At 43.8% G+C, this 21614-nt stretch overlaps 1 protein-coding gene and 1 pseudogene across 1 annotated transcript; both read left to right on the forward strand.

Moving 5' to 3' along the window:
* The first annotated feature begins 14553 nt into the window (after positions 1-14553).
* Positions 14554-16722, forward strand: LOC130742886 (uncharacterized). The gene is made up of 2 exons (XM_057594986.1): positions 14554-15220; positions 15983-16722. Exon 2 carries the CDS (start codon positions 15983-15985, stop codon positions 16541-16543), a length of 561 nt encoding a protein of 186 aa, XP_057450969.1. The 5' UTR covers positions 14554-15220; the 3' UTR covers positions 16544-16722.
* A 434-nt stretch (positions 16723-17156) lies between these two features.
* On the forward strand, positions 17157-20899 carry LOC130744194 (uncharacterized; annotated as a pseudogene).
* The last annotated feature ends 715 nt before the right edge of the window (positions 20900-21614 follow it).

Raw genomic sequence — 21614 nt, forward strand, 5'->3', positions numbered from 1 at the left:
TTCTCCCTCCAATAACTCTGAATCAATTAGAAAATTCATGGAGGTTAGAAAAGAGAAGGTGTCTGCCTTGGAAGAGTATTACCTTACTTGTCCAAGCCCTAGGAGATATCCTGACCCTAGACCTGAACGTCTAGTTGACCCAGATGAACCTATCTTGGCCAATCCTATCCAAGAGGCAGACCCCTTAGTTCAACAAGCTCACCCTGTCCCTGACCAACAAGAGCCCATTCAACCAGACCCTGAACCCGAACAATCAGTGTCTAACCAATCCTCGGTTAGATCACCTCACCCTCTGGTTGAAACTTCAGACCCTCACCTTGGAACCTCTGAACCCAATGCTCCCATGATTAACATTGGTTCTCCACAAGGTGCCTCTGAAGCTCATAGCAGCAATCACCCAGCCTCTCCTGCACCCAACCTCTCCATAATTCCCTATACTCACCTTCAACCCACATCTCTCTCTGAGTGCATCAATATCTTCTATCATGAAGCCTCCTTGAGGCTCCGCAATGTGCACGGTCAGACTGATCTCAGTGAGAATGCTGAAAATGTGGCTGATGAGTGGAACAATCTGAGCACTTGGCTAGTGGCTCAAGTTCCGATTATGATGCAGCTCCTGCATGCAGAGGGCAGTCAGAGCATTGAGGCTGCAAAGCAAAAGTTTGCTAGAAGGGTGGCTCTTCATGAACTAGAACAGAGAAATAAGCTTCTTGAAGCTATTGAAGAAGCCAAGAGAAAGAAAGAACAAGCAGAAGAAGTTGCACGTCAAGCAGCAGCTCAAGCTGAACAAGCCAGACTTGAGGCAGAGCGACTTGAAGCTGAGGCTGAAGCTCTTAGATGCCAAGCACTTGCACCAGTTGTGTTTACTCCTGCTGCTTCTGCTTCCATTCCAGATCCTCAAGCTGCTCAGAATGTTCCTTCCAGTTCTACTCAGACAAGCTCATCCAGACTCGACATCATGGAACAACGTCTTGACACTCATGAATCCATGCTGATTGAGATGAAGCACATGATGATGGAACTTCTGCGACGCACTGACAAACCTTAGTTTTAGGATCTCTTCTTTTTCTTCTTTTTCGTTACCTTTGTTTTCCTTTGTTAAACTCTGTTTCTTTTTATTTATTTATTCTCTTTTGTTCGTTTGTGATTATATATGCATAACTATATACTTATGTCACATATGTTTGCTAAACTCGTTTTATTCATAATTGTTTTGTGTTTACATCATATTTCTTTCCATCATATAATCTAGAATGGAGGATCTCTCCTCATTCTTCTGCACTCCTGGCGCTGCTCTGACCTATCCTTCTCCAGACGCTCCAGTACATGCTGGATGTTGCTGAGCCTGATCTTTAGCTCATCCCTCTCCAGAATCTCTTCTGAAGTCTTGAGCTTCTCTTCCAAACTCTCTTTCTCTTCCAGCAGCTTGAGTTCAAGCCGGTTGAGTTCTTGCACCTCCTCCACGAAGGCAAGAAATTCCTTCAGGTCTCTCTCCAACTCTGGACGCAGGTCCTCTTCCAGCAGTGTCCGTGTCAGCTCCGCGATGGTAGTTGCACCCTCTGGATGCCTGATGTTCAGGAACAAGTCCTCTTCAAAGGCCTTCTTCCTCAGCTCTTCTAGTGCTACGTTGTATGATGCCATTTTTTCTTACTGAAAATTATTCGAGGTGTGAAGCTTACCTTTCTCTCCAACGCTTTTTATAGGCTTCACTTTCTCTCTGAAAGTTAATGCTCTTACAGTTTCTCGAGGTTAAGTTCTTGGTAACTGACCCTTCTATTTACTCACTTGACCGGTGGTAAACGTTCATCCCTTGCATTAACTCTTCTATTTATTTTCGCCTAACTCTGATTCTTACATCGTTTTCATTTTCTTTTAAACTTAGACCTTCTCTAAGGGGGAGTACCTTGTACTTCAAGCTAAGTTTTTCACACCCCAAGCTTTTTGCTTATGACAAAAAGGGGGAGTAAACCCAGTTTTTGATTTGTAAGATGTGTTAGTGTGACTTATTTTTCTTTTGGAGATTTTAAGAGTTCCACCTTCATGACCATAGATGTGTCACTGGGCAAATACAAGGAATACATTTCACTTCTTCTGAAGTGATTCTAAGTTGACTCTGATACCCAAGACTCTGATACCTTGTCCCTGACTCTGATCACTTATGCGCTCTGATTATTCGTTTTTCATCTATGTCATAAGCTTTTCACTCTGAACTCTTATATTTTTTAGCTCAGAATCTAGACTTTACTAACGTTTTCATCAAGTATTAGATTCAGGGGGAGCTAAGCTCAGAATCAAGCAGTGACTTGAATTCAAAATGAGCAAGATAAACTATTCACATCAGGATAAGTCTTATTCTATATCTCTAAACTCTGAGTGAATTCAGTTTAATGTTTAAGAATTGTTCATCAAAAATCTTAGTTTTGTCATCATCAAAAAGGGGGAGATTGTAAGATCAAGTTTTGATCTAGTAGTACAACTCTATGTTTTGATGATTACAAGTTAACCTTTTGATATGAACAATTGTGGTACTCTAACGTGTTTTTCTGAGTTTGCTATTTACAGGCTCTGACCTCAACTCAATCTCACACAAATCAGAAGCACTGTGTATAAAGGGTAACCCAAGCAACGCTTTCGCATTCACCATGTTCAGTATGAACAGTGGAAAAGCTTCAGAAGTTCTGAAGCTATACAAACTCTGATGTGGACTCAGTCGCTAGAAGCTCTGAAGATCCAGAAGTTCTGATAACCAAGAAACACTGAAGGTTCAGATGTTCTGATGGTGTAGAAGACTCTGAAGATCCAGAAGCTGAATAGTGGAAACTCTGAAGTCCAGAAGCAAGAAACTCTGAAGGCCATGTTCTTCCCTCTGACTTCAGAATCAGAAGATACAATGGTCAGAGGATCTGTGCTTTCCCTCTGACTCTGATCAACCGGCTTCACAAGTTCCAATATGAAGTATTCCCCTGATCAGAAGTCTCCTAGGTTAAAAGGTCAAGTCGCTATCCAAGTACAAAAGCAAGTGTACCTTCCTGACGACCTACCTAACGTTCTCAGCCACAGCAGAAGCTGGATTTTCCAAAACTGCCCTCCAACGGTAGCATTTCCCATGCAACGCTCAACCCTAATCCTTGGAGTATATATAGAGGCTGAAGATTGAAAGAAGCGGCTAAGAAAAAGAAATACACACGCGCAAGACATATTCAAAATATTCTAAGCTTTCTTTCATCTGAAATTCATTGAGTTTACAATTAGCTTTTTAGAAGCAAATCTCTTGTAAACAATTCTTTGATAAACAGTTTGTTTAGTTCCTTTAGGAGATCAAGGTTGATCGGATCCTAGAGAAGACTAAGAGAGTGAATCTTAGTGTGAGCTAAGTCAGTGTAATTGTTAGTCACTTGTAGGTTTCAAGTGCAGTTGTAACTCTTACCTGATTAGTGGATTGCCTTCATTCTAAGAAGGAAGAAATCACCTTAACGGGTGGACTGGAGTAGCTTGAGTGATTTATCAAGTGAACCAGGATAAAATCCTTGTGTGCTTTTCTATCTCTTATCTTTAGCACTTAAGTTCTCGAAAGATTTGTCAAAATCTTTAAGGTGGAAGTTTTGTTCTGAAAACGTTATTCAAACCCCCCCCCCTTTCTACCGTTTTTCATACCTTCAACACTAGCCTCGTGTTTAACCATTTCTGCTCGGGCGTCACTTATCACCTTTGGCTATAGTCAAGACGGTACAAACTCTACATGGTTTGACCATTTCTGCTTGCTATGCCGAACATCAACAGGCACGATACAACTCTACATGGATGATCGTTACCTCCTGTTGTGCCAGGTATAGTCAGGACCGATCCAACTCTGCATGGCTGATCGTTCCTGCTATACCGAAGTACTCTGCTTGGCACTTCATAACAACACATAGCTGCTCCGACAGCACAAGAGTATCAAATACTCGGGAACTGTCAATTCCCCGGACTTATCCCCAGGATAGCCCAACAACATAGCTGCTCCAACAGCACAACAACAAACGCTGCTCCAACAGCACGACATCAAACGCTGCTCCAACAGCACAACAACGACATACTCAACACTTGGATCCGACGACACTCCTCGCTTTTCCAAAACTATGATTTGACTTCCAATGCCTTCCTTCGAGGTTGTTATCATTACTTAAAGATTTTGAGGTTATTTAAGGTCTTATGAATTTTCTTTATAAAATAGATTCCCTTTTGTCTTATCGCAAGTCTTATACATTTGCAGGATCTCCCAATCCCAAGTCGCTTCTAGAGGAGGTCTCGATCCACTAAACAAAATTAAGGCCCGAACCTCGTTCGTCCTATCAAACTTTCTCAAAACTCTCAAAATAAAATCGGCATGACCTGCCCGCTTTTCTCACCGTTCAGAAACTCAGATTCCAATACAGAGCATATTTAAATCATCACAATCAACAACATGTCATATCTCAATAAATCGCAATATTAACACTTAGCACTTAGCATATAAAGCATGCACCACACATCCTAGATTACCCACATAGCACATAGCATGTAAGTCAATCTTCAAAAACATTCAGTAGATGAATCATCTACATTGTCAGCCGAAGCCTCAGAAAACATTTTCAATCACACACAATCTCAGTGCATAAACAGTAAACAATGTCGAAACATCGACCCTAAGCATTAACTAGAGATTCAGTGAGAAGCCCTCACCTGAAGGTTCTCCAGCAAAAACTTCAAACTCTTCTTCACAAGCAAGGTGTTGATCCTCAGGAAATTCCTCAAAATCACCTTTAGAACAAAACCACAAAAATCAATCAGAATCTATCGGAAACTAAGCTATCGATACTTACTAAGGTTACTCGAAGTAATCTAGCCTCTAAGGTACGATAAACTAGCGTGAAAGACAAGTTTTCGGAAAAGGAAAATTTTCCTCCTCCCCCTCTAATAGGCTCGGCCACTTTTCACAATTAAGGGGCTCGATTTTTCTTCGATCAAACTTGGTTCCTATGCTTTCATAAGCCGTAACTAAGGGTATTCTGAACTCGGAAAAATTATCGGATCAAAAACTGTCGCAGGGGTATTTTGGTCATGATTTTTAACTTAGGATTTTCAAAACTGAAATCCCAAAAATAAAATTTTGCAGGGACGTCACCAACGACGTTTATGACAACTAATCCTACTAGCACTAAGCTAAGGCGATAGTTTACAGCCTAAAGATTGGAACTTTACTCAAAAACTACATAAATGGGTATTTTAGGCTCAAATTGATTCCGGCGGAATTCCGGCGACATAACGGAAAATCTAATCCGGCAGAAGTGATCTTGGGCATACATAGAAGAGGTTTAGAATCAGAAATGAAAGATTCAGGATAGTTTTGCAAAAACCCATAAACTATCCGCTCAGAAAACTCTACATAAAAGCTATGGAAAAAGCGATCAGAGGTAAGGATTAGCGACTATACCTCGAAACATTGAAGCAGCAACTGATTAATCAACGATCAAGCAAGGTTTGAACAAAAACTCTTCTTCCTTCTTCCTTGGATGAGCTCGCGGATTTGAGGAGAGAAAATGGAGGAAAATTGTGTTTTTTCTTCCTTTATTTGCTATATATAGAAGGTGGAAATTCGCGGGAAAATGTAAGTTTCGCGAATCTGATTTTTCCGGCGTCATTCTCCATGAATTATAAGATATGTTTTGGCAAAAGAATTCCAAAACTATAAAGAGGTCTCCTTGTATTTTTGGCAACTAAAGCATAGTCGGTATAAAACTATTTTACCCGATAAGTTGCTTTTTGCATCGAATGTCGGAATAGAAAATTTCCTTCGGAAGAAAGATTGAAACCATCAAGAGAAATGGGTGTACGCGTGTAGAATATTCATTTGAAGCTCTGAATAGATAAAGTCTTCATTGTCGAGAACTTCTAGGGTTTTGAAATACCAGGGATTCGGTTTCGGCAAACTTCCGATGATTGGAATCGGACGTTCGTAGATCCTAGAGTTTCGCCTCGAAACGATTGTGATATATGGAAAAAGAGAAGTTCTAACATTTCTCTGAAGATTTTTGGAATTAACTTCCGTCGTGCCTAAAAGTGAAAATCAGCTATATACTAGGGTTTCTGACCTAGGTTTAAGCGTAAAACGTTCGTGCTATAACTTTTATCGATCATAATGCAATCCTTGAACTTTTCCTGAACTTTCTCCTTCATAAATATATTTCATTTAATAAACTTTCGTTCAGGTTTCCCTTCACATTACATCAACCCTAATCGTAAATGGAAATCTCTTCCACTTATTCTAAGCTTAAAATCTTGGGTCTTACAGCGAGACACCATTGATTGATCCATTTTGGTAGCTGCATATAGCCGCATTTAGGGCAATGATAATTGCTTCTGTTGATTTGGTTGATATCTGAGTTTAATTTATGTTGTTAAGTTGTTGATTCTGTTTATTTCTGATTTAATTATATGTTGTTGATTTTGTTATATCTAGTTTAATTCTATGTTGCTTCTTCTATTGATATCTATCTTGAATTATATTGTTAGTTTACTATTTGTGGTCTGAATTAAGTTGCAAGTTTATTTATCATGACATGCAATTAAATTTGAATAGCATGCTCCCTTTTATACGTGGTAGTTGCATGAAGTTAACCCTTTCTGTTTGTTATTTGTTGCTTGGGCGCTTATCGCTTTTAGGCGATGAAGAACCTTCCGACGAAGCTTAGTTATGATCGAGGTGGAGGGAGGACAGTAAGCGGCATAGCAGAGATGGAAGAAGCTGTTTGATTTTCTTTTAGTAGTTTATGCTTTGAGTCTTCTTCAACCTCTGAAAACTCTTTTACTGGAACCCAGTCTTAGCCACTGTTTAAGTGTGCATACTTATTTAGGAACCCTACTTATGTTATTGGAAGTCACTATTATTATATGTCGGGAACGGGTTGTTTAATTAAGGTTATGTTATGGTTTCGAGTATGTTTTAGTTTGTTTTCGAAAAAAATAAAACTATATCATGTTTTCTTTAGAATTTCAAATTAGTCCTTAGACTTTGTTAGGTTACTTAATGTGATTCCTCAGTTGAGAAATTGGGGTGTTACAGAAATCGCTTGATACAATTTTTGTATTTTCAATCAGACGTTACAGTCAACAAACTCCGAGATGGAGAACAAGAACGTGTCTTTGTTTTTACAGTTTAGACGTTTTAGCCAACAAACTCCTGAGTGGGAGAGCAAGAGCATGTCTTTGCTTTTAATCCCGCAACTGTCATGAGCCCTGCTCGCTTGACCGCCGCTGCACAAAGATGCTCCCTTCTTCCATCCTTAGCTGTAGTAATAGCGCAGGTTCGATGCGTTCCAAGATCGTGGCACTCGCCTCCCATCCAAGCTCTCGAGGTGATAGGCCCCCTTCCCTAATGCTTTCAAGATTCTGTAAGGGCCTTCCCAACTTGGACTCAGCTTGTTCCCCACGTTTCCAGTCCGCCTCTTAAGAACAAGGTCTCCTTCCTGCATCATCCGCGGGCGAACCTTGGTGTCGTACCTTGCCGCAGCTCGCTGCTTCATCGCCGCCTCCCTGACACGAGCTTCCTCTCGGGTTTTAGATAGCAGGTCCAGCTCTACCGCCATGTTAGAGGAGTTCTCGCCCTCGAGCCGTGGCTCTGTCCGCCATGAGCTGTTGTCTATCTCTACTGGTAGCATGGCGTCCGCCCCGTAAATCATCTGAAAGGCGTTTCCCTTGTGGTTGAATGTGGCGTCGTGTTGTAAGGCCAAATCATGACCGGGAGTTCGTCCAGCCAGGCCCCTTTTGCCTCAGAGAGTCGGCGCTTTAAACCCCGCAAGATCAACTTATTCGCCGACTCCGCTTGGCCATTGGTCTGGGGGTGTTCCACCGAAGAGAGCCTCATCTGGACGCCCATTTCCTCACAGAACTCCCTTGTCTGATTACTTGTGAAATGCGTTCCGTTGTTTGAAACGATCGCCCTCAGGACCTCGAACCTGCACACATTTCTTTTCCAGTAAAAGTTCACGAGTTTAGATGTTGTGATACTTGCAAGGGGCTCCGCCTCTATCCATTGTGAAGTAATCCACTGCCACAAGAATGAGCTTCATCTATGGCCTGGCGGTCAGGAAGGGTCCGACCAGGTCGACTCCCCACATGGTGAAGGACCATGGCGCGCTGATCGTGGCCAACTGCTCCGGCGGTGCCTTGGGCAAGTCCGCAAACACTTGGCATTTTTCGCATTTTATCACAAATTTTGAGCAGTCCTTCCTCATTGCACGCCAAGGACCTTCCCCGGATGTGGCTGACGCAAACCCCCTCATGGACTTCTGCCATAACGGCCTCGTACTTTCCAGGCGGCAGACACCTTAGGAAGGGTGAGCTAAATTCTCTTCGAAATAACGTGCCATCCAACAACGTGTAGTGTCCAGCCTCTCGCCTCTGCTCTTTCGTGTATCTCACCACCTAACTTGGTTCCCCCGCCAAGATGCCCACGATAGGGTCCATCCAAGTTTTATGGCGTTCGATGCAGGCCACCAGTTCTCCCTCTATACTTGGATTGGCTAGTGTTTCCTGGATCACACTCCGATTGTTCCCAGGCTTTCGAGTACTTGCCAGCTTTGCCAGGGCATCCACCCTCTGATTCTTCGCTCTCTGAATAAACTCAACTACCACTTCCCATAGTTGACCTATCAGGAGTCGCATGCGCTCCGGATATTTTACTAGAATAGGCTCTTTCACTTGAAACACTTCATTCACTTGATTCGCAACTAGTAATGAATCTGTTCTAACATGCAAACTGTCAATCTGAACCTCGATGGCTAACTTTAAACCTGCAATTAACGCCTCGTACTCTGCCTGATTATAGCTCGCTTTGAACTGAAACCTCAGAGATTGCTCCAGTATTAGTTCTCCAGGTCCTTCCAACGTCTCCCCCGCTCCGCTTCCATTCTCATTCGACGACCCATCAACGAATAGCTTCCACGGTGTACTTACCCGCTCGCTAGTTTCCGATGTTAACTCTACCACAATGTCCGCTAAGACTTGCACTCCAACCTTCCCCCTCTTGTCATACTGCAAACCATACTTCGACAGTTCTACTGACCACGCGACAAGTCTTCCTGATAAGTCAGGCTTTTGTAACACCTGCCTCAAAGGCAAATCAGTTCTTACCTTTACTGAAAACTGTGGAAGTACGACCTTAGGCGTCTGGCGGTCATTAGTACGGCAAGCGCCGCCTTCTCTATCTTTTGATACCTGGTCTCCGCCCCCTGAAGTGTGTGGCTCACACAGTAGACTATTTTCTGCTCGCAATCCACCTCTTGAAGAATCACCGAGCTGATTGCATGGTGGCCGACAGAGAAATACAAATGCAAAGGAAGACCTTGGACGGGCTTCGATAGGGCGGGCGGTGCGGATAGCAGCTCCTTAAGGCGATTGAAAGCTTCCTCGCACTCCGAATTCCACTCGAACGCCGCATTTTTCTTGAGGCATTTGAAGAACTGAGCTGACTTCTCGCCCGAGTGAGGGAGGAATCTCGAAAGGGCTGCGATCTGCTTCGTCAAACGTTGCACTTCTTTTACATTGCTTGGACTCTTCATCTCCTGTATCGCTTTGCTCTAGTCAGGGTTGATCTCAATCCCTCTCGATGTTATCATGAAACCCAAAAACTTTCCTCCCTGTATCTCGATGGAACACTTTTCTGAATTGAGCCTCATGTTGTGCTTCCGGAGTTCGCCAAAAGCCTCCGACAAATCTTCATGGTGGTTCGCTCCCAAGGGAGACTTTACGATCATGTCATCTACGTAAACATCCATGTTTCTCCCCACATGGCCGGCGAAGACCCTGTCCATCAGCCGCTGATATGTCGCCCCGACATTCTTCAATCCGAACGGCATCGTCTGGTAGCAGTAGTTTACCCTAGAGGTCATGAAGGTCCTTTTGTCCTCATCTGAAGGGTGCATCTTGATTTGATGATAATCTGAGTAGGCATCCATCAAGCTTAGCAACTCATTGCCGAACGCCCCATCCACCAGCTTGTCTATACTTGGCAATGGGTAAGAGTCTTTTGGGCATGCCTTGTTCAGGTCCGTGTAGTCTACGCAAATGCGCCATTTCCCATTTTCCTTCTTTACCATCACAACATTCGCCAGCCATGTGGGATACTTGATCTCACGAATAAATTATGCCGCCCGTAATTTAATTACCTCTTGTTGAATAGCCTTCTCTTTTTCGTCGCCCATGCGCCGGCGCGTCTAGGTTACTGGCTTGATTCCGGGGTTCAAAGCCAGCCTATGGCAGATGAAGCTTGGGTCTATCCCCGGCATGTCCTTGTGACTCCATGCGAAAAGATCTAAATTCTCACCCAACAGCTTTGCCAGCCTCAGTTCTTGGTCCTCAGTTAGCCTGGTCCCGATTTTCAAGACTCTGTCTCCAAATATCAGTTCCTTGGTCTTCTCAATTGGCGTGGGCCTATTCAGGCGCATGAACCTCATTGCATCGGTTTCCTACCGGGGCATTCTTTTGCCCATACCGATCCACCGAATTGCTATAACATTCTTTGGCACTCTTCTAGTCCACAACAATTCTCCTAATCCGCCCACCTAGTAGCGAGTATTTGACCGCCAAATGTGTTGTCGAAATTACGGCACATAACCGATTTAAGGTGTTACGCCCGATGATCATGTTGTAAGACCCCACCGCCTGCAGAACTAAATATCTTACTTTCAACACCTTAGCGCTCTCGCGCTCGCCAAATGTTGTGTCAAGTTCAAGGACGCCCCTTACCCACACTTGCTCGCCCGTAAACCCCACAAGAGATCCTGCGTAGGGAGTTAAGTCCCTGTCGTCGAAACCAAGCCGATCAAACGCATCGCTATAAATGATATCTGCTGAGCTTCTCTGATCTAGAAGCACGCGTTGTACATTGAGTTGGTTGACACGGAGCAGGACCACAATCGGGTCATCAAGATGAGGCTTGATTCCAAAAAAGTCAGTAGATGAAATCTTGATGTCAGGATGGTGGAAACCGAATGGGATCTCTATGACCGCGTTTACCGCACTGGCATGTCGTTTCCTCGACGCATTCGTGACACCACCCCCTCCGAAGCCTCCAGCTATTGTGCCAACTTCGCTAGGCTTAGAACCCCTGTCACCTTGCGTACTTGCGGTCCCCTTCGCCGGTTGCCTTGCCGCCACCACCTTTCCAATCCCCCGCTTCAGTGCGTGGCATTCCTCAGTAACATGTCCTGTCACGCGGTGATATTCGCACGATGTATCCGAACCGCAGCCCTTAGTCGGTCGCCTAGGTGCCCTTGGTCCGCCAATCATTTGTGTCGCCTTCATTACTTGAAAAGTTTCCGTCTGGCCCGGGCTACCTACGGACATCGTCTCCCCTCTCCGAGGGGAAGGTTGCGACCCCTGTTGGCTCCGCCTTCCGAGGTTTCCTCGCTACCAAGGCAGCCTTTTGTTCTCCTTAAGGAGTTTCGCCGCCGACGTTCTTCTCGCCCCTCGCCCTTCAAATGATAGACGTGTACTCTTATGCGCCTCGTCCTCCTCATCAAGGATATACGCATTCTTGAAGGCGCGCGCACAGGCTTGTGACTCTGAATCCTCGATCTTGACAGATGTTGCACTGTACCGCCTCACATAGTGCTTCAAAGTTTCTCCTTCTAACTGGCAAACATTATACATATCATTAATCGTAACCTACTTGATCTTGCTGGCGGAGAACTAAACAAGGAACTTCGACAAGAAATCACGGAAGTTCGTGATAGATCCGCGAGGCAAAGTCGTGAACCAAGCCATCGTCGTGCCTTTGAACGTTGATGGGAACATCTTGCACTTTAGCGCATCAGAAGCTGCACTTATCACCATCTTTGTGTTGAAGTAGAGCAAATGATCCTTCGGATCCGTCTTTCCGTTGTACGTCTCCAGAACGAGATTCTTCATATTGTCAGGAATTGCTACCTCCCTTACCGCCGCCGAGAATGGCTCAAACTCCGCTACAGCCTCCGCCTCCCGTTCTCCCTCGTCCTGTTGTTCAAGGCGATAATAGTCCAACTGCTCTTGCAAGTAGTCATTCCGCTGCCGTATGTTGTCAACGATGCGGATCAAACGTCTCCAGTCTTTGTGAGTGATCGGAGCTTGAGGTAATGGTGATCCGCTTCCCCAAGCTTCCTTCGAGCGTGCTAGAGATCCGTGTTGTGAAGGTGAGGACGGTGGAGAAGGTAATGGAGGCGTCGGAGAAGGAGGAGGAGGAGTCGGTTGCTCAGGTTGCTTGCGACGAACCTCCTCACGACGCGGCCTTCCCCCCACACGACGCGGTGGTGAACCGCGCCTCTGCTCCAGCGTTTTGATGCGTCGACGACGGCGAGTCTCCATCAGACGTCAACCGCGAACCAAAAATTCAACCAAAAAACACGAAAATCAGAGGAAATTGCACAGAATTCCGAACTTCTCTTAATCAAAAACAGCAATACACGTAGTTTGGGAATCGAAATCTACCGATCCCCACAGACGACGCCAAATGTTCCAACCAAGAACATAGAAAGAAGGTATAGTACCTAGAATGAGGGGATTGCAATGAGAGAATCTAGAGAGAGAGAGAGAGCGTGTAACCGCTTAAAGAGAGAGTGTAACTGAATCTTGAGTTTGTTATTCATAAAATGAGCTAAGAGTCCCTCACAATTGGTAAGCGCCCCCTATTTATAGGCTAGGGGTTGGGCCTGGTGTGCCTAACTGCCCTTAGTGGGCCGGTTGGGCCTCTCGGAGGAGGCCCAATCCCCTGGCTTGTGTGTCACCTTGGGGCGTGTAAGACCCTAATTTTATTATGATTATTATTTATTCGAAATAAATAATAAGTGTGGAATTTTAGTGAAGAATGAGTTTTATTGATTGATTACACGTGTGAAAATTTTATGAAGGGTATGGAAATGTTATTATTTTGAAATAATAATGTTTGGGTGCTTAAAATAAATGATTTGTAGGGTTTTGACCCATTTGTGGTGTTGGGCGTGTTGCTTGGAGGCCAAGGAAGTAATGGCCGAAAATTTGAATAGAAAGAGATAAGGGAAGATCTTGTTTTTATCTGTGTTGCATTATTTGGGGGAGAAATCTAATTTAATTAGGGAGATTGAGGATTTAATTATAGAAGGGGGGGGTTATATCTTTCATTTAATTATTATTTTTTAGTTTTATTTTGAAATAAAAACAGAATATCTATTTAATTTTCAAATAAATGAGAGATAAGGAAAATTTGAAAAAAAAAACCCTAGTTGGGGTTGTGGTGGCCGTGGGTTTGAGTGAGGGGCAAGGGAGAGAATTTTCTCTTTCATCCAAGTGAACAAAACTGAATTAGAAAGGAAAAACTCTCACACACATTCACGTATTCACTCAGAGAAAAAAAAGGTTTGAGAGAAGAGAGGAGAAGCCGCCGCCCAAGCAAGGAGAGAAAGAGAGAAGCCGCGAGAGAGAGAGAGAGAGAGAGAGAGAGAGAGAGAGAGAGAGAGAGAGAGAGAGAGATCAGGGAAAAGAGAGGGAGGAAGAGCAAGGATTATCTCTCTTCATTCTTCATCTTTTCTTTCTCAAGTTTAAGGCAAAGGAGAGTCTAGGACTTGTGAAGCAAGATTTTGCTTGTTTACATGAAAAACATGTTTGTGATGATGTTGTGTTAGTTCTTAATTTTTGTGAACCTCTTATATGATGAATTGAGTCTCTTTTGGAACATGTTTTAAGGTTATACTTCTGTTTTACATTCTCTAATTGAGTGATGCCATGATCCATGAGAATTTTTAGACAAAATCTTGCTAAACTTGTCATATATGTTTGGATCTAATTTGGTAATCAATAACATGTGTTAGAATGGGTTGTATGTTGATGTTTATGATTGAAAATCTTTCTGGTTTTTATATATGGAGCATGATCAAGCATGATTAAAAATTTTGGGAACCCTACACACCATGCATGTCACGGCCGAACCCTAATTTCCTAGGATTTAGGCGACTTTTCTTATCTTCTTGACTATTTGTTTAAGTTGATGTATGTTGCTGATTTTTTTTTACTACTGGATACGTGAAAAAGTGTAAGACCCGGGGATTTATTTATGTTTTGTATTATTGAAGAATAATATAAAGTACGATGTTTTATTTTCAGTAAGGAGAAAATACTGATTAATTGTTACTATAACGCTTGTATAGTAATTTATTACGTAAAGCGCGAGTAGTCGATATGCATGCATGCACATGCATAATTTTGGGTAGTGCATAAAATATGCAAAAAGGGAATTTTCGAGACTCATATCTATTATATTGGAGGAGGAGTTTTATTTATTTATTAAATAAATATAAAGTGTTATGGGAATTTATTTAAATCAGATTTTTATTTTGAATTAATTTATTTTGAGAAGATAGGATTTGAAAATTGGAGATATACCTTTTTTTATGTTGGCCGAAAATTTGGTTTAAAAGGGCAAAAATATTGGAGATATTTTATAATGAAATAAATGCTTTGGGTCATCTTTATTTTAAAAAAATAAATAAATTCAGATTTTATTTAAACTAATATGGAAGGTTTTTAATTTTTGAAAATTGGTTAAGGAGAGAGAGAGTGGCCGAAAACTCTAGTTGCTAGGGTTTAGGGCTTTATTTTGAAATTTAAACCAATTTTCCTTGATTTGAGGGTTTAATTGAAGAGAAAATCAGAAAAATATCCTAACTACCTAGATGAGGGGGGCGGCCAAGGCATCTTGGAGGGGATCTTGGGATATTTTGATTTTTCTTGGTGATTAAGTAATTAATTTGAATTAAAGTTTATTAAAATTATATTTTAACCCTGGGCTTGGGCTGAAAATAAGGGTTTTATTGTATTTTCACCTCCACACCCTCCACTATAAATAGGAGTCTCTAGTGAAGGGAAAATCACAACTCAGAGCTCTCCAAATTTTTGTGAGTCTCTCTATCTCTCCCTCTCCAGAGTTCTTCTTGACCTCTATAGGAAATAATTCCTATAGTAACTAAGCTCTGCTTCCTTCGGGAAGTAGTGAACTCAAGTATTTTTTCTTCTTGTTTACAAGAAGAAGATGAAATATTGTTTGGTTTTAGGGGATGGGGTTCGAATATTTGAAGGGGGGAAATGATGCTCCTTTTTCCTTCAAATTCTAACCCTAGTTTGTTGGTCCGTGCAGGTTCGCGCACGGAAAGGTTAGATCGAACGTACTCGATCTCGCGTGGAAAGCGTAGCCAAGGTGAGGGCACTTCCGTCTAGAGAAGTCTTACTGCTTTCCTGCATGTGAAGTTGTATGCGAGTGTGGTTGATAACATGCTTAGTATTAGTATTCAATATTATGCTAAGTGATGATATGATGTATGATTTATTACTAAGTTAATATGATAAATTCTTAGTATGCTATAGAACTAGTTAGTTGATGTATGCTAGTTCAAGTATGCCTTATTTGCTAAGTGAAATTATGCATGATGTTATTTAATTTCAATAACATGAGATAGAATGCCTGTCTATTTACTTGAAGTAGTAACATGAGACTAGGATTTTATGATGTTTACTCGCATGCAAGTAAATTATGATTAGTGGAACATAGGTCTGGTTAGGACTATGAACCATGAGAACAGTGGTTCCGTTAGAGACAAAACGGATAACTTGCACGCGAGGGTGAATGCGGTTTGAACCGTGATGTTATGACTTGTGGGTGTCTGACCCATGGTGTGCTGTGGTCGTTCCAAGGAACGCCATGATGTTGTGAGCTTTGCTCATGGTGTTGTTCGTCTGCTGGACGAATGGTGTTGGATCCAAGGTGAAAGGTGGTTGTGTGAAAAGTGAGGACGCATAGACTAACTGAAACTTAGGCTATGTGATTAACCTTTTAGTTATGTTCTGTTGATTAATGATGATATTATATTGTCTATAACATGCTAGAGACTAGAGATATTTGAGAGTCAGAAGTTGACCCTCTCTATTTGCTATTTGTTGTTTGGGCGCTTAACGCCAACAGATGGTGATCCGGAAGGAGCTAGTGGATCAGGACTGGGAGATTTATCTCCATAGTTTTGATGAGGACACGGCCTGGGGTGTCGACTACCGCCAGGAGAAGAACGTGTACGTCGGCGGCGCGACCATCTTCAAAAGAGACCAAGCTGGGCAGATTGTTGAGACTCAGCCTATCAGAGGGAAGATTCGGTTTCCTCACGCACCCTTCCGTTTTGGACTCCCCTTAGGGATGGATTTTCTCAGCGGTTCGGAGTCGGACCCTAGTGAGGGGCCAGGCTACGAGTCAGGCGAGGGGAGCGAGCCTTCAGTGACTTCCGAGTACCGGAATCCGACAGAGGGACTCTTGGTGCCGAAGGAGGAGCCGGTGAGCCCCATTGCACCACCCGAGCAAGAGCTGAATCAGGGACTCATGGATCCCGTACCATTAGGGTTTGGGTGGAGCTTGGAGGCATTGAGGCAGTGGAACCTGGACATGAAAGTTGAGCTTCCGAAGCCAGGAGAGGAGACGCCGGAGCCTTCCAACATGTGGGCCAGAGAAGATGCAGACTGCAACGAGTGGCCTTGATTGGGTTGAGAGCGCTGTTTTATTTTTGGAGCTTTTATTTTACTTTGAAGTACTTGTAGTTGATTTTCAAATGTAAACAATTTTGTCAGATTACTAGGGTGGTTTTGTTTACACACATGGGTGTGGCCACCGTACATTATTTCAGTTATTGGATTTATATCAATCGTTCGTTTTCCTTACTCGCACGTTTGTTTATTTGATTTATATTTAACACTGAGAACTTTCGTAATAATTGGATCTTTGTCATTTAATGAAGATTAATAAATGGACGGCGAAAATTCTTTGTGAAAATCATGATTTTTGGTTTTTCGTGACGTCCGAGAAATCGGGGAGTTACATTGTGGTATCAGAGCTCCGGTTGAGAAACCAGAGCACTAAGGGTTTTGGGCTTACGAGTTTCCGAACTCGTGGTGTTTTGTTTGATAAATGTGTGTTCAAAACTTCGCGGTGAGATTGGGTAGACTTGTTTGCTAAGATGTTTGAAGTGTGATCTTATTTGGAGTGGAGTATCAATGCCATGATGCTTTGGTTGAAAGTTTTTACTGTTAGATGATCTCTCTGACTGAGGAACTGACGTTTGGTTGTGGTTTTATCAACAAGGAGGTTTGACATCATGCCTCCTAGACAGGACCCAACTAACGCTCAGCTCGCTCAGGCCATGGCTCAATTGGCCCAAGTGGTGGCTCAGCAGGCCAATGCTAGTGTTACGATGGCCGCTGCCCAAGCTCAGAGAGAGGCTGAAGAACATGCCAGAAGGGCGCAGAGGTTGGAACGAGAGCTGAACCAGGATCAGGTCAGGATGAGAACTGATTTCAATCGGCAGAACCCGCCAAAGTTTGAAGGGGAAGTTGAACCCGAGAAAGCGGATCTTTGGATCCAAGAGCTGGAAAAGATTTTTGAAGCTTTGCACACAACTGATGGAGAGAAGGTGAATCTCGCGACCTTCATGCTGAAAGGGGATGCAGAGTACTGGTGGAGGAGCACCAGGCTGTTGATGACGACTAACCAGGTGGCTATTACCTGGGATTCATTCAAAACAGCTTTTCTGAACAAGTACTTTCCAGAGACTGCAAGAGATGATATGGAGAACCGTTTCCTCAGACTGAAACAAGGAAGCATGACTGTTGGGGAATATGCAGCCAAGCTGGAGAGTCTGTCGAAGTACTTTCGCTTCTTCCGAGAACAAGTTGATGAAGGGTATCTCTGCAACCGTTTCATGATTGGTTTGAGGGATGAAATTGAGGAGTCCGTCAGACCTTTGGGAGTCAGAGTCTTTCAACAACTGGTTGAGAAGTCTCGCGAGGTTGAGGTCATGAAGAATCGTCGAGGGAACCGACAGGAAAGTGGAGGGCCAATCAGGTCTGGTCAGAAACAAGCTGGGAAGACTGAAAAGGGTAGGGCTGGTCAGAAGAAGCCTTATCAGAATGCAACTGGTAGGACATCATCTACCAAAGTCGGAGCAAAAACTCCGAGAGAAGATGTTACTTGTTTCAAGTGTAATGAGAAAGGGCACTATGCCAATGAATGTGGGAAAGAGATTACTTGCTGGAAGTGCCAGAAGACGGGGCACATCTCGACAAACTGTCCTGATGCGCCAAAAGCTGAACCTGTGTTGAATACGGCAAGGGGGAGACGTCCAGTTGCTAAGGGACGTGTCTTTGCTGTTACTGGCAAGCAAGCTGAGGGTGTTGAAGATCTTATTCAGGGTACGTGTACTATTGCTGGTATCTCCTTGATGGTTTTGTTTGATTCGGGTGCTACGCACTCGTTTATATCTTATGAGTGTGCGAAGAAAATAGGGTTGCTAACCTCAGAGTTACTTTTCGATATGGTGGTGACAACCCCTGCTGCCGATCGCTTAGTTACTCGCACGGCATGCTTGAAATGTCCGTTGGTTTACGAGGATCGGAAGTTCCTTGCAAATCTTATATGTTTAGGGCTTAATGAGCTCGATGTGATTCTGGGGATGGACTGGTTGGCGCAATATCATGTTCTTTTGGATTGTGCTAACAAGGCCGTGGTATTTCCGGATTCAGGCGTTACGGATTATTTGAATTCGTACCATTTGAAGAAGGGTTCACCGGCGTTCGTGAACTCTATCGTGGCGGAAGCAAGAAACGATAGTGATGTACGGAACATCTCGATAGTGCAAGACTATGTGGATGTTTTTCCGGAGGATGTGCCCGGATTGCCACCAGTAAGGGAGACGGAGTTCTCCATTGACATCATGCCCGGCACGGGACCGATATCGATGGCGCCGTATCGGATGGCACCAGCGGAATTGATGGAATTGGCAAAACAGTTGGATGATCTCTCTTCAAAGGGATTTATTCGACCGAGTGTGTCTCCTTGGGGAGCGCCAGTGTTGTTGGTAAAGAAGAAGGACGGGAGGTCCAGGTTGTGTGTAGATTACCGACAACTAAACAAGGTGACAGTGAAGAATCGTTATCCGATGCCTCGGATAGACGACTTGATGGACCAACTTCGGGGAGCAGTTGTTTTCTCGAAGATTGATCTGAAATCAGGGTATCACCAGATTCGGGTGAAGGAGGCTGACATTCAGAAGACGGCATTCAGAACTCGATATGGACATTATGAATATCTCGTGATGCCATTTGGAGTTACTAATGCACCCGCAGTTTTTATGGACTACATGAACCGTGTGTTCAGGCCATTCTTGGACAAGTTCGTGGTGGTGTTCATAGACGATATTCTAATTTACTCGAAGAGTAAGGAGGAACATGAGGAGCATTTACGTCAAGTGCTAGAGGTGTTGCGGAAGAAGGAACTCTATGCTAATGGATGAAAGTGTGAGTTCTGGATGGAGGAAGTGAAGTTCCTTGGCCATGTCATATCTAGCAAAGGTGTGGCAGTGGACCCCAGCAAAATTGAATCAGTTTTGGCATGGGAACAACCGAAGACAGCAAGTGATATCAGAAGTTTTGTTGGGCTTGCTGGCTACTATCGGCGTTTCGTGAAGGATTACGCCAAGTTGACTGCACCGTTGACTCATTTGACAAAGAAGGATCAACCGTTTGCGTGGATGGAGAAGTGTGAGGCTAGCTTCCAAGAAATGAAGAAGCGGTTGACCACCGCACCTGTACTAGCTTTGCCAAAGGAGGGAGAACCATACGACGTGTACTGTGATGCGTCGCATAATGGTTTGGGTTGTGTGATGATGCAAGAGAAGAGGGTGATTGCTTATGCTTCGCGACAGTTGAAAGTCCATGAGAAGAATTACCCTACGCATGATTTGGAGTTGGCTGCTATAGTGTATGCTCTCAAGATCTGGAGACATTACTTGTATGGCAGTACGTTCACGATCTATAGTGATCACAAGAGTTTGAAGTACTTGTTTGATCAGAAGGATCTGAACATGAGGCAGAGACGGTGGACGGAGTTTCTGCACGACTATGAGTTCTCATTACAGGATCATCCGGGGAAGACCAATGTTGTAGCTGATGCTCTGAGTCGAAAGGCTATACATGTATCCTCGTTGATGGTCAAGGAGTTAGAATTGTTGGAGGCTTTCCGTGATCTGAGTTTGAATGTTGAACTCGCACCGGGGAAGCTGAGCTTTGGAATGGTGACGGTGTCTAGTGGACTCTTGGATGAGATAAAGTCGAAACAAGAGATCGATGAAGGGTTGATTGAATGGCGCAAGCTTGTGGCACAAGGAAAAGCGTCTGAGTTCGCTATTGGGAACGACAATATTCTGCGTTGTAAGGGACGAGTTTGTGTACCCAATGATGCAGTAATGAGGAAGCTGATCTTGGATGAAGGTCACAAAAGCAGATTGAGTATTCATCCGGGGATGAATAAGATGTATCAGGACTTGAAACTTCATTTCTGGTGGCCTGGGATGAAGAAACATGTAGCTGAGTATGTGTCGACATGTTTGACGTGTTAGAAGGCGAAGGTGGAACATCAGAAACCAGCAGGAAAGCTGCAGTCATTGGATGTCCCGGAGTGGAAATGGGATAGCATTTCCATGGACTTCGTGACGGCGTTGCCGCTTACACGAAGGAAGTTCGATGCAATTTGGGTTGTGGTTGATCGATTGACGAAGACTGCTCACTTCGTGCCAATCAATCTGAACTACAAGGTAGAGAGGTTGGCGGACATATACATTGCTGAGATTGTACGCTTGCACGGTGTGCCATCTAGCATTGTGTCGGACAGAGACCCGAGGTTTACCTCGCGTTTCTGGGAAGCTTTGCAGCGGGCTTTGGGAACCAGGTTGAAATTGAGTTCCGCTTAACATCCACAGACGGATGGGCAAACCGAGAGGACCATCCAATCCTTGGAGGATTTGCTAAGATCTTGTGTGCTGGATCACAAAGGCAGCTGGGATGAGATGTTGCCATTGATCGAGTTCACTTACAACAACAGCTTTCATGCAAGCATAGGGATGGCCCCTTATGAAGCGTTGTATGGTCGGAGGTGTCGTACACCCTTGTGCTGGCATCAAGATGGGGAGAACTTGATTGTTGGACCTGAATTAGTTCAGAAAACCACAGAAGAGGTGAAGCGAATCCAAGAGAAGATGAGGGTTTCGCAGAGTCGTCAGAAAAGTTATGCTGACAATCGCAGGAAGGAGTTGGAGTTTCAAGCTGGAGATCATGTCTTCTTGCGGGTTACCCCGATGACAGGTGTCGGAAGGGCGATCAAGTCAAAGAAGCTTACTCCAAAGTTTATCGGACCGTACCAGATTACGGAGTGTGTTGGACCCGTGGCGTATAGGATTGCCTTACCGCCGTTCCTATCCAACATACATGATGTGCTGCATGTGTCGCAACTTCGGAGGTATATGGCTGATAATTCTCATGTGATTGAACCTGATGATATTCAGCTGAAGGATGATCTAACGATGGAAATGCCGCCCATCAGATCGTCGACAAAAGCACCAAACGCTTGAGGAACAAGGAAGTATCCTTAGTGAAGGTTGTATGGAATCAAGCTACGGGCGATGCGACTTGGGAATTAGAGGATAAAATGCGGAAATCACATCCCGAGTTGTTTGTAGACCCTTAAGTTTCGAGGTCGAAACTATTTTAAGGGGGGAGTATTG

Source organism: Lotus japonicus, chromosome 3 (assembly GCF_012489685.1).
Source record: "Lotus japonicus ecotype B-129 chromosome 3, LjGifu_v1.2".
In the NCBI taxonomy this organism is placed as follows: Eukaryota; Viridiplantae; Streptophyta; class Magnoliopsida; order Fabales; family Fabaceae; genus Lotus; species Lotus japonicus.

What these genes read in the sequence shown, in the direction of transcription:
- LOC130742886 (XM_057594986.1), top strand. Translation starts at nt 15,983, where the DNA reads ATGGTGATCCGGAAGGAGCTAGTGGATCAGGACTGGGAGATTTATCTC.